The sequence below is a fragment of the Papio anubis genome, chromosome 4 (genome assembly GCF_008728515.1).
Source record: "Papio anubis isolate 15944 chromosome 4, Panubis1.0, whole genome shotgun sequence".
NCBI lineage: Eukaryota > Metazoa > Chordata > Mammalia > Primates > Cercopithecidae > Papio > Papio anubis.
In genome coordinates this window covers 2,055,764-2,068,682 of record NC_044979.1, presented here as the reverse complement: position 1 = coordinate 2,068,682, position 12,919 = coordinate 2,055,764, and the positions used below count along the sequence as shown (strand labels likewise).

Genomic DNA, 12,919 nt, shown 5'->3' with positions numbered 1-12,919 from the left:
TTGTTTTTGTATGTGCATCTGTAGGCACTGAAATGATAAAAACAAGAAAATTTCAAATAATTTTACAAGATTTGGTTGTTTTTCCTGTTTTGTTAATCCAAAACAGGACAATGCCCTTTGATTTACAATGTTCAAGATGATTTTGACCCATGAAAAAGTTGTTTTACCCTGGTAATCTTTTTGAAATGGAGCTGGCTGATACACATTATCCAGGTTGTTTTCAGTAAGTGAAAAGGAATAGGGCTTGTTTTGAGAATAATTCCTCTAAATTATGGTGCTGAGAAAACTTCTCTGCAGTGGTGGGCTCACCACTTTCATCCTGTGGTAGTTCTGGTAGCACTCCCAGTATGAAAACCCTAGCACAGGTAAATTCACCTCTTTGAAATGAGCAGTGACCCTGGAGAAAGGTGAATTCCAAATACAGTAGCATATTCAAGTCATCTGGCAACAAAGTAGGCATCAAAGACTTCTAGGTACTTGGGGTGCTGCTGTAGCAAATACCTAAAAATGGAAAAATGGCTCTGGACTTGGGCAGTAGGTAGAGGCTGGAAGAAGTCTGAGGAGCATGCCAGAAAGAAGCTGAATTGCCTTAAACAGACTGTTAGTAGAAATGTGGAATGTTAATGCTAGGGAGGCCTTGAAGGAAGAAAGTATCGTAGAGAATACCTCAATTGCTGTAGAATATCGAAATCATCATGAATAGACAGTTGGTGGAAAATGAGGAATATGTTATTGGAAAACTGGAGGAAAGGGGTCCTTGTTACATAGTGGCAAAAAGCTAAGCTGAATTGTGTCCTGTAGTTATGGGTAAAGCAGAATTTTTAAGTGATGACTTCAATATTTAGTTGAGGATATTTCTAAGCAAGCGGTGGAAGGTACAGCCTGCTGTCTTCTTGCTGATTATAGTAAAACGTGGAAGGAGGTAGATAAATTGAGGGAAGAACTGTTACATATAAAGAAACCAGGACTTGATGATTTGGGAAATTCGTGGCCTATTCAAAGCAACAGCCACTAAAACTTAAGAGATTCACTGTCAGGACGGCCTTCTCTAGAGAAAGTGATGAAGGTTATGGCTGTATAACCTGCTAATACTTCAGAAACATCAAAAGGTCTGAGTATGAAGTCACACAAAAAGCTCTTTGAAGAGATTAAGGGTATAAATCGTAGATCCTCTCAGCTATTTCAGAAAAAGCCAAAAATAGAGACAGGATTTTCTAGGAAAGATATGTGAGGAGCCTCCTGTCTAAATGAGTGAATCTCCATGACATACGTAAGAGACCCACAAGTTTCTTGACAATGTTATAGCAGCAGAAAACCACCATTTTTTTTTTTTTTTTTTTTTTTTTTTTTGAGGCGGAGTCTCGCTCTGTCGCCCAGGCTGGAGTGCAGTGGCGCGATCTCGGCTCACTGCAAGCTCCGCCTCCCGGGTTTACGCCATTCTCCTGCCTCAGCCTCCCGAGTAGCTGGGACTACAGGCGCCGCCACCACGCCCGGCTAATTTTTTGTATTTTTAGTAGAGACGGGGTTTCACTGTGTTAGCCAGGATGGTCTCGATCTCCTGACCTCGTGATCTGCCCGTCTCGGCCTCCCAAAGTGCTGGGATTACAGGCTTGAGCCACCGCGCCCGGCCAAAACCACCATTTTTAACAGAAAGCTTTAGAGAACATAAAAGAAGAAACAAACTGATAAGCTGATACTGAGCTGCAAACGTGTGCTACCTTTTGTGAAAAAGTAAAGATGACCAAGACAGTCACAAGCCCAGAGAACTGAGCAGTGAGCTGAAGATTACTCCCAGGCCTTGAAACTTAAAGGACGGTGCCTGGCTGGTTTTGCAAATTGATTGGTGCTGATGGGTCCTTTTTTCATCTCAATTTCTGCTTTTTGAACAGGAATGTGTATAACTGTTACTGTATGCCTGTCACACCATCATACTTGGGAGCAGATAACTTGTTCTCTAGGTTCGCAAGTGCACAGATGGAGGAGAATTGTGCCCCAGAAATCACACCCAGATCCTCTCCCAAATTTAGATGGCTTTAATGTGAGATTTCAGACTTTTGAGTTGGTGAGACTCAGATAAGATTTTGGATTTAGAGTTGATGCTGTAATAATGGGTTGTGACTTTTGAGCACCTATGAGTGACGTAAATTTATTTGTGATGGATCTGAATCTTGAACACAGGGGTGGAGCGGGGATAGGGGGGCACTGTAGTAGGCAAGAAGACTAATGTTCCATGTAAAATGTTAATGTCCTAATCTCCAAACCTGTATGTAACCTTAAATGGTAGAAGAGATTTTGCGGATGTAATTAAGGTTACTGTGGATTTCAAGATGAGGAGATAAGCCCAGATTATCCAGTGGGCCTAATTTAATCATGAGTCCTGCAGAGAGCCCCTCCAGGCTGGCGTCAGAGAGGTGTGATAACAGACGGGTGGTAGAGATGAAACAGTGCTGGGTTTTTAATCATGAGTCCTGCAGAGAGCCCCTCCAGGCTGGCCCCAGAGAGATGTGATAACAGACGGGTCGTAGAGATGAAACAGTGCTGGTTTTTAAGGTGGAAGAAGGAGGCCACAAGCCAAGGAATGTGGATGTCCTCTAGAAGGTGGAATGATAAGGAAATGATTCTCCTCTGCAACCCTGCCAACAAACTGATCTTAAAAGCACCACGAAACCCGTTTGGACTCCTGACCTATAGAATTGTTAAGATAATAAATTTGTGCTATTTTAAGCCACATTTTGTAACTTGTTATGGTGGCGATGGGAAACTAACCAGAAGTGATAACTAAGGATGACGTGGTGTCTGGGGAGAAGGAAGCACTTCTGGCTTCAGAAATGCAAACATTTATGCTGGTAATTCTTTTGATCTAGTCTGTCTGACAGAATATACGTTCCTGTATTTCTACACTAGTCTGGTTCTGGAGAAGACGTTCTAGGTTGAGCACATAGAAGAGTGTTTAGTGTGTATAGTGAGTTTCCTAGAAAAATGTGTTGAATGAATAAATGAATGTGATCAAGGCAAGCTTTGGGAGGGACTGTAATTACTTGATTTTGAAATGTTGCTGCTGTTTACCATATCTTCTTAAGAATTGCTGACCTTTAGGCTGGGCGCAGTGGCTCACGCCTGTAATCCCAGCACTTTGGGAGGCTGAGGTGGGTGGATCACTTGAGGTCAGGAGTTTGAGACCAGCCTGACCAACAAGGAGAAACTCTGTCTCTACTAAAAATACAAAAATTAGCCGGGCATGGTGGCACTTACCTGTAATCCCAGCTACTCGGGAGGCTGAGGCAGGAGAATGTCTTGAACCTGGGAAGGAGGGTTTAGGTGTGAGATATGCCATTGCACTCCACCCTGGGCAACAAGAGCAAAACTCCATCTCAGAAAAAAGAATTGCTGACCATTATGTGTTTCTGTTTAAGTTCACAACAGTCATAATTCTGTAAAATACAAGGCAAAACTTTAGTTTCTGATACTAGTAATATATCTATAGTAAATAAATGTACTAGTAAGAAAAAAGGATGTATAAATCTCTTTTTTTTTTTTTTTTGTTTAGACGCAGTCTCGCTCTGTCGCCCAGGCTGGAAGTGCAGTGGCGGTTCTCCAGCTCACTGCAAGCTCCGCCTCCCGGGTTCCCGCCATTCTCCTGCCTCAGCCTCCCGAGTAGCTGGGACTACAGGCGCCCGCCACCTCGCCCGGCTAGTTTTTTTTTTTTGTATTTTTTTTAGTAGAGACGGGGTTTCACTGTGTTAGCCAGGATGGTCTCGATCTCCTGACCTCGTGATCCGCCCATCTCGGCCTCCCAAAGTGCTGGGATTACAGGCTTGAGCCACCGCGCCCGGCCGTAAAATCTTAATAGGATAAATAATTATTGTATGATCAAACAATTTCAAAATCAAAATAGACACTTTTCAGTATTTATTACAAATTTTCAACTTATTTGATAAAAAGATTTCTTAGTGGCTGTTGGTCAGTGCTGCATCAAGAAACTAGTGCAAATTTTACCAAATGCATTTATCAGAAAGGGATTTTGTCCATTTTTTTTCTGCAAACGAATGTTGTTACATTAACACTAAGCATGTAACAAACTGATTTGCCTACAAATCCAAAAGCTATCAACATAAGCCAATCCTTCAACTGAAAACTCAAACATACTTATCTCAAGGTCTGTTCCTGATCCAGATTTGTCTGTATTCGGGTTGGAAGACAGAATAACAATAAAACCAAAATTTATCTGTAAAAATAATCATCTTTTTTTTTAATGCTGGGGAGGTATTGTCCTTACTAATATGACACATCATCTATTCCCACATGCTACTGCATGGACAGGAACAGTATTATTTAGTCGCTGGAGTAACACAGTGTTAAGAATATCTGCTTCTAGCAGTGTCAGGTTTTCATCTGTTAGCTCTTTATTCGGAAATGAAGTCACAAGAATAAAGAGCTGCAAATTCAGGACGAGACTGTACAATAAAGTTCCGGACATCCAGGATCCTGTGTGTACTCTTGAATCTTTGTATCAGACGACTCCCATCCGCTAACCTGATTTGAATTTTTGTTGTTGGCACTGAATCATCAATGAGAACAACTGCGTTAAGTATTGATTTATCCTCCTCAGATGTAAGGCTTTCAAGTTTTTGTTCTTCTCCACTAAAAGCCTTGAACCTCAATCTAGGTTTTATGTATTCTTGATCCTAATGATCCTCCATATCCAAATTCACTTGGCCACCATGAACAAGGCGCTGAAGCTCCAGGGGAATCTCTCTTTCTTTTATTTTTTTTGAGACAGTCTTGCTCCATCGCCTAGGCTGGAGTACAGTGGCGCGATCTCAACTCACCGCAAGCTCTGCCTCCCGGGTTCACACCATTCTCCTGCCTCAGCCTCCCAAGTAGCTGGGACTACAGGCGCCCGCCACCACACCCGGCTAATTTTTTGTATTTTTAGTAGAAACGGGGTTTCACCGTGTTAGCCAGGATGGTCTTGATCTCCTGACCTTGTGATCCGCCCGCCTCGGCCTCCCAAAGTGCTGGGACTACAGGCGTGAGCCAATGTGCCCAGCCTCTCTCCTCTCTCAGCAGACTCCAGAAATTGAGCATTTGTTGATTCATTGTAAGGTCTCAATTCTCCATCATCTAAACTGAAACCATTGCTCCACAGTTTAAGCAAAATCTGAATATCTTGCAGCTGATTTTCTCCATAGCTATATTCAGACTGCTTACAAAAGGAATTGCCCAATCTGTATCCTCCACCTGTGAATGACGATGAGGTGGTGTCCATGGGCTCTTGAAGACTGCAGCATTAGGTCTATCAGACTTGGAAGATCTGCACTCCACTTCATTTTCATACAGTTCTGCCAAGGCCAATTTATTTCTTGATATGTCATCCCTTTGGCTGTTTTCAAGTGTCTTTGCAAGTTCTTCACATTCGTATTAAGTTCTGCAAATCCTGCGTGCTCAGAGGTCGCAGCCCAGAAGACCTCCTCTCCCGTGCACCGAGCTCAGGCCTCCTGCCCTTCGCCATCTTCCGCTGGCTCTATTTGTCTGTCTCTTTAAATTTTTTTCGAGAGGGGTCTTTTTCTGTCACCCAGGCTGAAGTGCAGTGGCGCCATCTCTGCTCACTGCAACCTCCACCTCCAAGGTTCAAGTGATTCCCCTGCCTCAGCCTCCTGAGCAGCTGGAATTACAGGCACATGCCACCATACGTAGCGAATTTTTGTATTTTTAGTAGAGACGGGGTTTCACCGTGTTGACCAGGATGATCTCGAACCCCTGACCTCAGGTGATCTACCCACCTAGGCCTCCCAAAGTGCTGGGATTATAGGCGTGAGCGCCTGGCCCAGAAATTTATTTTTAGAAGTTTAATAATTTGTTTTATTATTGCTTATTGAGTGATTTAATAAATATTCTCTCAAGGTTAGCTTGAAATATAAATTTTAAAATGTGTATTTTAAATGTGTATTTCTGAAAATGGTATTCCAGAAATGTGTATACATTCATATGGAAAGATGTTAATTATAATCTTAGTGACAAACTCTCTTAGAACGTGTAGGAAGAACTCATTTTTGTTTCCATGTGTACACACAAGGATCTGGATGGATTTATAGCAGGATATTGACTGATGATTTCTGGGTAGATGAGATGAAATGTGGCTAACATTATTTTGCCTTATTTTGTTTTAATAACATTTTTTTTAAAAGTTTCTTGACTAAAGAGAAAATAAGCAAATACTACCTTCTCAAATTATTTCAAAAGTTCATGTTTTTCGTAGCTTTTTTCTTACTCTTTTTTCCATATGACAGTTGCGTATTCTTAGCAAATAAAACTCCACAAAGGCAAGAAAAAAAGTTAACACTCTTATCAGGTATATGGTAAGGATTTTAAATATCTCAGAGATAAGGGCCGGGCTCGGTGGCTCAAGCCTGTAATCCCAGCACTTTGGGAGGCCGAGACGGGCGGATCACGAGGTCAGGAGATCGAGACCATCCTGGCTAACACAGTGAAACCCCGTCTCTACTAAAAAATACAAAAAAATACTAGCTGGGCGAGGTGGCGGGCGCCTGTAGTCCCAGCTACTCGGGAGGCTGAGGCAGGAGAATGGCGTAAACCCGGGAGGCGGAGCTTGCAGTGAGCTGAGATCCGGCCACTGCACTCCAGCCCGGGCGACAGAGCGAGACTCCGTCTCAGGAAAAAAAAAAAAAAAAAAATCTCAGAGATAAGGTATCTATTATCCTATTATCATTTTCTAATACAGCTCCCCTTTTCAACAGTATAATCTTTTTCAGAGGTTTTTGGGTTTTTTTGAGTCCGAGTCTCACTCTGTCGCCCAGCTGGAGTGCGGTGTTGTGATCTCGGCTCACTGCAACCTCAACCTCTCAGGTTCAAGCTATTCTTCTGCCTCAGCCTCCTGAGTAGCTGGGATTACAGGCGCCTGCCACCACGCCCGGCTCATTTTTCTATTTTTAGTAGAGACGGGTTTCACCACATTGGCCAGTCTGGTCTCGAACTCCGGACCTCAAGTGATCCGCCCACCTCAGCCTCCCAAACTGCTGGGACTACAGGCGTGAGCCACCATGTCCGGCCATATTTCAGAGTGATTTTTAAGTGGAAATTTGCTCGAACACTAATGACAGACAGCATACTTAGTTACATGTCTTAATTGGTCTCCTTTAACTTATATTGCCATTTTTCCAATAATATTAAATATTTATTAAGTAATATTTTCCAATAATATTAAATAATATTTGTTGGAGACTCCGTTTGGGATTCTGCTCTTGCTGGAATGAATGCAGTGTGTCCTCACTTTGTCATGGCGTGTGACTGATAAACATCATGCATGTTTTCATAAAATCATAATACTTCTGAGCTGGAAGGACCTTAGAACAGATGTATTACTGCCCCTTCATTTTCTTATGCAAACATTGCTTTTAGCCTACATGACATTGGAAAGATAGCTGGGCTGAATGATCTAATAGATTCTTTCTAGCTTAAGATTTCCTGCTTCTAGGTAAATTTCACGTGTTCTTTCATGCTTTCACTGTTTTTTCAATGATGTACCCTTATTGCCATCTGGATATCTCAAAATGCATTACATTAATATAAGAATGGAGTTCAGTTGTTGTTTTTTAATCACTACTCCATAATTCCTGTGGTGTACTCGGAAAGTGCCGACACGGAACAATGCATTTGATGTTTTGGGCTGAGTGCAGGAAATTACTCGACCGATCAAATGTGAGATTTTTTTTATTGGATTTTGAAAGACCTCATCTCTTAAAAAAATGTTTATGCTAGCTGATTACACAATTATGGCTAGAATGTTTATCCTGTCACAAACATGCAATATACAACATAGAGCTAATTTAAATGCTCATGCATTCTTCACAAAGTTCATCTTTTTAAAATCTAATGTTATAGAGGAACAGTTTTTAATTTTTATTTATTTTTATTGTTTTGGGATAGGATCTCACTTTGTCACACAGGCTGGAGTGTAGTGGTGCGATCTCGGCTCACTGCAGCCTCGAACTTCTGGACTCTGTCGATTCTCCTACCTCACCCTCATGAGTAGCTGGGACTACAGCCACCACACCCAGCTTTTCATAGAGACGAGGTCTCACCACATTGCTCAGTCTGGTCTCAAACTCCTAGGCTGAAGCAGTCTGCCTCCCTTGGCCTCCCAGAGTGCTGGGATTACAGGCATGAGCCACCATGCCCGGCCTAAAAGTCTTTAAGATACATTTTTTAGATTTATTTTTGAGGTGTTAACAGCACCTTTTTTTGTATTTCAAGAAAAATGACTTGAGTCCATCACTAAATATTTTACAAATTTTAAACGTGTTAAGTAGGCCAGGTGCAATGGTACACGCCTGTAATCCCAGCACTTTGGGATGCTGAGATGGGTGGATCACTTGAGGTCAGGAGTTCAAATCAAGACCAGCCTGGCCAACATTGTGAAACCTCATCTCTACTAAAAATACAAAAATTTGCCAGGCATGGTGGCAGGCACCTGTAATCCCAGCTACTCAGGGTGCTGAGGCAGGAGAACCACTTCCACCCAGGAGGTGGAGGTTGCAGTGAGCCGAGATTGTGGTGCTACACTCCAGCCTGAGCAACAGAGCAAGACCCTGTCTCAAAAAAAAAAAAAAAGTATTAGCAGTAGTAACAGTAGTAATATAGAATATTGTGGCATATTAATATGATACGTAGCAGAGGGGGAGCAGGTTCAACTTGTGCATGAAAACAGCTTATATCTTCATCTTTTGGGGTACATCTCACAGCCACGGGGGAGGAGGCGCTTTCCTAGCTTGGTAACAGCGCGGATTGACACCTCTGGGAGCCGTGTCTCGGTGTTCTCATCAAATGGCTGGTTGTCTGAGGCAGCTTTTTGTGGTATTAGCACAGAGATTTGCTAAACTGTATGTTGATCTTCAGTGTATTGCTTTTTCTTTTTAAAGAAATGTTTTGAATAAGTAATTGCTTACTGTTCTGTGTTTTCCCCCTATTCCTTTTTAGGCTTCTCTACAGTTTAGCCTTTAATGCCAGGTTTCTGAGACATCTTTGGTTTCTAATATCTTCCATGTCAACACGGATGATCACAGGGTATGTATTATACAGACTTATAAATTGAGCTCACAGGCACAGGAAGTAGCAGCCTAATCGGAAATGCTGCCAGAACCTGTTTTTAAGTCCTGCTTATACTGGACTTACTTCATATTAGAAGGAAAGTTCCAGATGGTCTCAGTTGCACAAAAAGAAAAATCAGAGTCTAATCTTAACAGTTACTTATCTGTATATATTATTGAGAGTATGGTTTTATCTGAAGGTAACTTTGCTTTAAATATCCTAGCCATTTTTTTAAAAAAAGTAGACATTTGGAAATTACTTTGCTCCATATGATTTTACTATTCTTTTCACAGTGAAAATACAGATTTGAAGTAAATTTAAGACTGCTGCAAACATTAGAACAGTGTAGACATTTTTAAACATTTGTTTAAATAATTAGATTTTTCTTATTTGAATCGTGTAATTTAAAAAATAGCATCTTTGACATACATATTTTAATTGTGTAATAGGTAGGAATTTCATACTTAAAATCCTTCATGGTAAACTGACTTAGCCTAGTACTCTGTTGTTGAATTTTTCCTCTGCCAGGAGTCTCAGCCGGCCGGGCGCGGTGGCTCACGCCTGTAATTCCAGCACTTTGGGAGGCCGAGGCCAGTGGATCACCTGAGGTCAGGAGTTCAAAACCAGCCTGGCCAACATGGTGAAACCCCATCTCTACTAAAAATATAAAAATTAGTCGGGCATGGTGGCACCTGCCTGTAATCCCAGCTACTCGGGAGGCTGATGCAGGAGAATCGTTTGAACCTGGAAGGCGGAGGTTGCAGTGAGTCGAGATCGTGCCACTGCAGTCCAGCCTGGGTGAGAGCAAGACTTCCTCTCAAAAAAAAAGAAAAAAAGAAGTCTAAGCCAGTCCCCCTGTACTGTTATTGGAAAAGATGAAGTGTGTAATTCAGTTAATTGGAGACTAAACTTACAAGATGCCACCTGCATATCATGCTCATGAGAGTGGTGATAATAGCAGTCACCGTTACTGACTCCATGCTGTGAACCAGCTCATTCGGTGGTGGGAAGACACATCTCAGTTGTAGGGCAAGAGTGTAGGAAGTGGTCTTGTTTTCTTTTTAGGAACAGGAAGTTAGAAGAAAGAATTTTTGGTGGATTGGGGTGGTATATCTAAAATATAAACACATGCTCATCTGCAGTCTGACTTGCTGTGTACAGTCATAATGAAAACTCTTGTTGAGATTTCTGAATTTTGAGCTTTTTCATGCAATATGTAGAGCAAAAGATATTCATATGTTATTCAGCCACGCACAGTCAGCCCCTTTATGATGGAACTGGTGTTCAAATCATCTGGGCAACACAGTTCATACTAATGAAAGGGGAATGTCAGTTTCTCAATATTATTACTTAAAATTTTTCATTTTTTTAATTGCATCTTAAGTGAGGAAAAGGGAGTTTTAATGCTGCCACTGTGACTGGTGAAACTCCTAAAGGTTAAGTGAGTTTATCTTGCATCAGCAATGGGTGGCTAAAGCACTCCTAGAAATGCTTTCTAGACGAAAGACTCCTAGAATGATTTACTGTCCTGATAAATGCTTTTCTTTCATTTCCAAACCAAAATACAGGATTTTAGGTGTGTTTTGTTGTGTTTTTTGGTGCATTTCAGCCACTTCTGACTATGCCAACCTTGGTTTTCATTAGTGACAGGTTTGTTTCGGGCAGAAGGAGATTGAGAATCATCAGGACAGGAAATTATCATTTACCCATAAGTGCCCCAGCTTAGCAACAGAGACACTGTCATAGTTCTGCCTGATAATTGCTTATTTGTTTATGGCATTTGTCTCTTGCTAAGGAAATGGAGTCGTGGTGTATGAAAGAAAAGTGGGATATTGTTAATTATATTAAATTATTAATACTATTTTATGATAGGGGAGTTTTATAAATCTTATTAAAAGACAGTTTGAGAATTGGAATGTCTTTTTACTTGTTTAATTTATTAGAATGAAGTCCCTCAAGAAACTGACAGTGTATTAATACGTTCTCAATACAGATGCTCCTTGAGGTACAATGGGGCTGTGTCCTGATAAACCCATTGTAAGTTGAAAATATCATAAGTCGAAATGCATTTAAGACACCTAGCCTACTGAGGCCTCACAGCTTCGCCTAGCCTACCTGAAACGTGCTCAAAACACCTGCATTAGCCTACAGCTAGGCAAAATCATCAAACACTAGGCCAATTTTACAATAAAGTGTTGAATGTCTCATGTAATTTATTGAATATTGTACTGAAAGTGAAAAAACAGAATGGTTTATGGATACTCGAAGTACGGTTTCTACTGAATGGGAATCGCCTTTGACCATCTTGAAGTTGCAGGATCCTAAATTGAACCATTGTAAGTCAGGCACCATCTGTATATGTCTCATATTTCCTACTGGGAATAAAGTTTAAAATGAAATGACTGATTTTCTGAAACTGGCACTCAATTCAAGTCAAAAATAGTTTCACAGTAAGGCTTGCATTGCTAGGACTTTCAGCTTTAGTGGGCAGAAGTACCATCAGGGGAGCGTGTTAAAATGCATATTCTCGTGAGACGAGATTGTGCCATTGCACTCCAGCCTGGGTAACAAGAGGGAAACTTTGTCTCAAAAAAAAAAAAAAAAAAATCAGATTCTCTGATCCTGCCCTAAGACTTGGGTTAGAAACCCTGGAGACTGCGACCTCACAGGCTCATCAGGTGATTGAGGTGCAGATGGTTTGGGGGCCAACCGAGATGCACTATTCTTCACCCCAGTCTAGCAGACCACATTTAAACAATCTCCAGATGGATAGTGAATTTTGGCACATCAGACATTTTGCAAATAACATCTTTATTCGTGTACCTGATTTTCAGTACTTGCTATTGTAATCAGCCAGTTTAGTTTCCCTCTTCTTGAAGATGAAGGAACCCATAGCCAGCTGGTACTTTTTCCATTAGGCATCCGTTGACTATGACATAGCAGAGATGCTTTGCCCAGAAGTCTTCAATGTGGGCAGTAGGTGCCGATGTTGGCTGTTTTATAAATAATCTCAAAACAGTCTACAGTAGTATTCTGAAACCTGTTAAAGCAAGAATCCGTTCTTAAGACTAAAAGCTCTTTGCAAGGGTAAGGGACATTGAACGAGGAGGAGGAGTGGTTCCCACAGGCACGCAATGTGAAAACCCTTGTTCTCAAGATCTAGACAGAGGTTAGGGATTGCCTCGGGTCTCACTGATGGTGAGTAATTCACCTAGCTCCCCTGAGTTATGTGTGAATCAATGTCTTTTCCATTACAGTAAGTTACAGACTTTTTATTTGCACATAAGTCCTTGAGATTGACCTGTTTTCAGAGGAATATTTGAGTCAGTGTTTATAGCAGAAAGAGTGGTCAGCAGAGAACTCAGAGACCTGTGTCTCGTTCGTGCCCTGTCTGCAGGACAGCATTGGCACGTATCCTTCTTGCCAATCCCACTTTTTGTGTCATCTTGGCTTCCGCAATGAGGTAGGACAGTTGTGCTTTGTCCCTTTTTGATTGTCCCTACAACGTTTAAAGTTTGGATGGATGGCATTCATTCATTAATTGATTATTACATTCAGCGTAGTGCTAAATGCAGAGTGTCACAACTACAAATAGGGATCATGTATGCTCCGGTTGTGTAGCATGTGGACATAGTGTATCTTCTCTGTGGGAACAGTTTCGGGTGCACATATGGGTTCCTGTTCTCAAAGCAGTTGATGATGGCAGTGCCCTCCCCTGAACCATGTACCATGGAGACTCAAAAGCTCCAGGTGGCTCAGCCAAGCTCCTTATGGCCCTGCTAATTATAACAAGTGGTCTTACCTTCTGCTT

General features: G+C 41.6%; 1 protein-coding gene and 1 pseudogene across 3 annotated transcripts in view; one reads left to right on the top strand and one right to left on the bottom strand.

Annotated features, from left to right (window-relative positions):
* The window catches only part of UBE3C (ubiquitin protein ligase E3C), a 116,841-nt gene that overhangs the window by 60,109 nt on the left and 43,813 nt on the right, over window positions 1-12,919 (top strand). For all 3 annotated transcript variants that reach the window (XM_031664970.1, XM_031664972.1, XM_031664971.1), the window contains exon 11: window positions 8,998-9,084. In XM_031664970.1, coding sequence (XP_031520830.1) covers window positions 8,998-9,084 — 87 coding nt within the window. The remainder of the gene's footprint in view (window positions 1-8,997; window positions 9,085-12,919) is intronic.
* On the bottom strand, window positions 4,289-5,631 carry LOC110742927 (annotated as a pseudogene).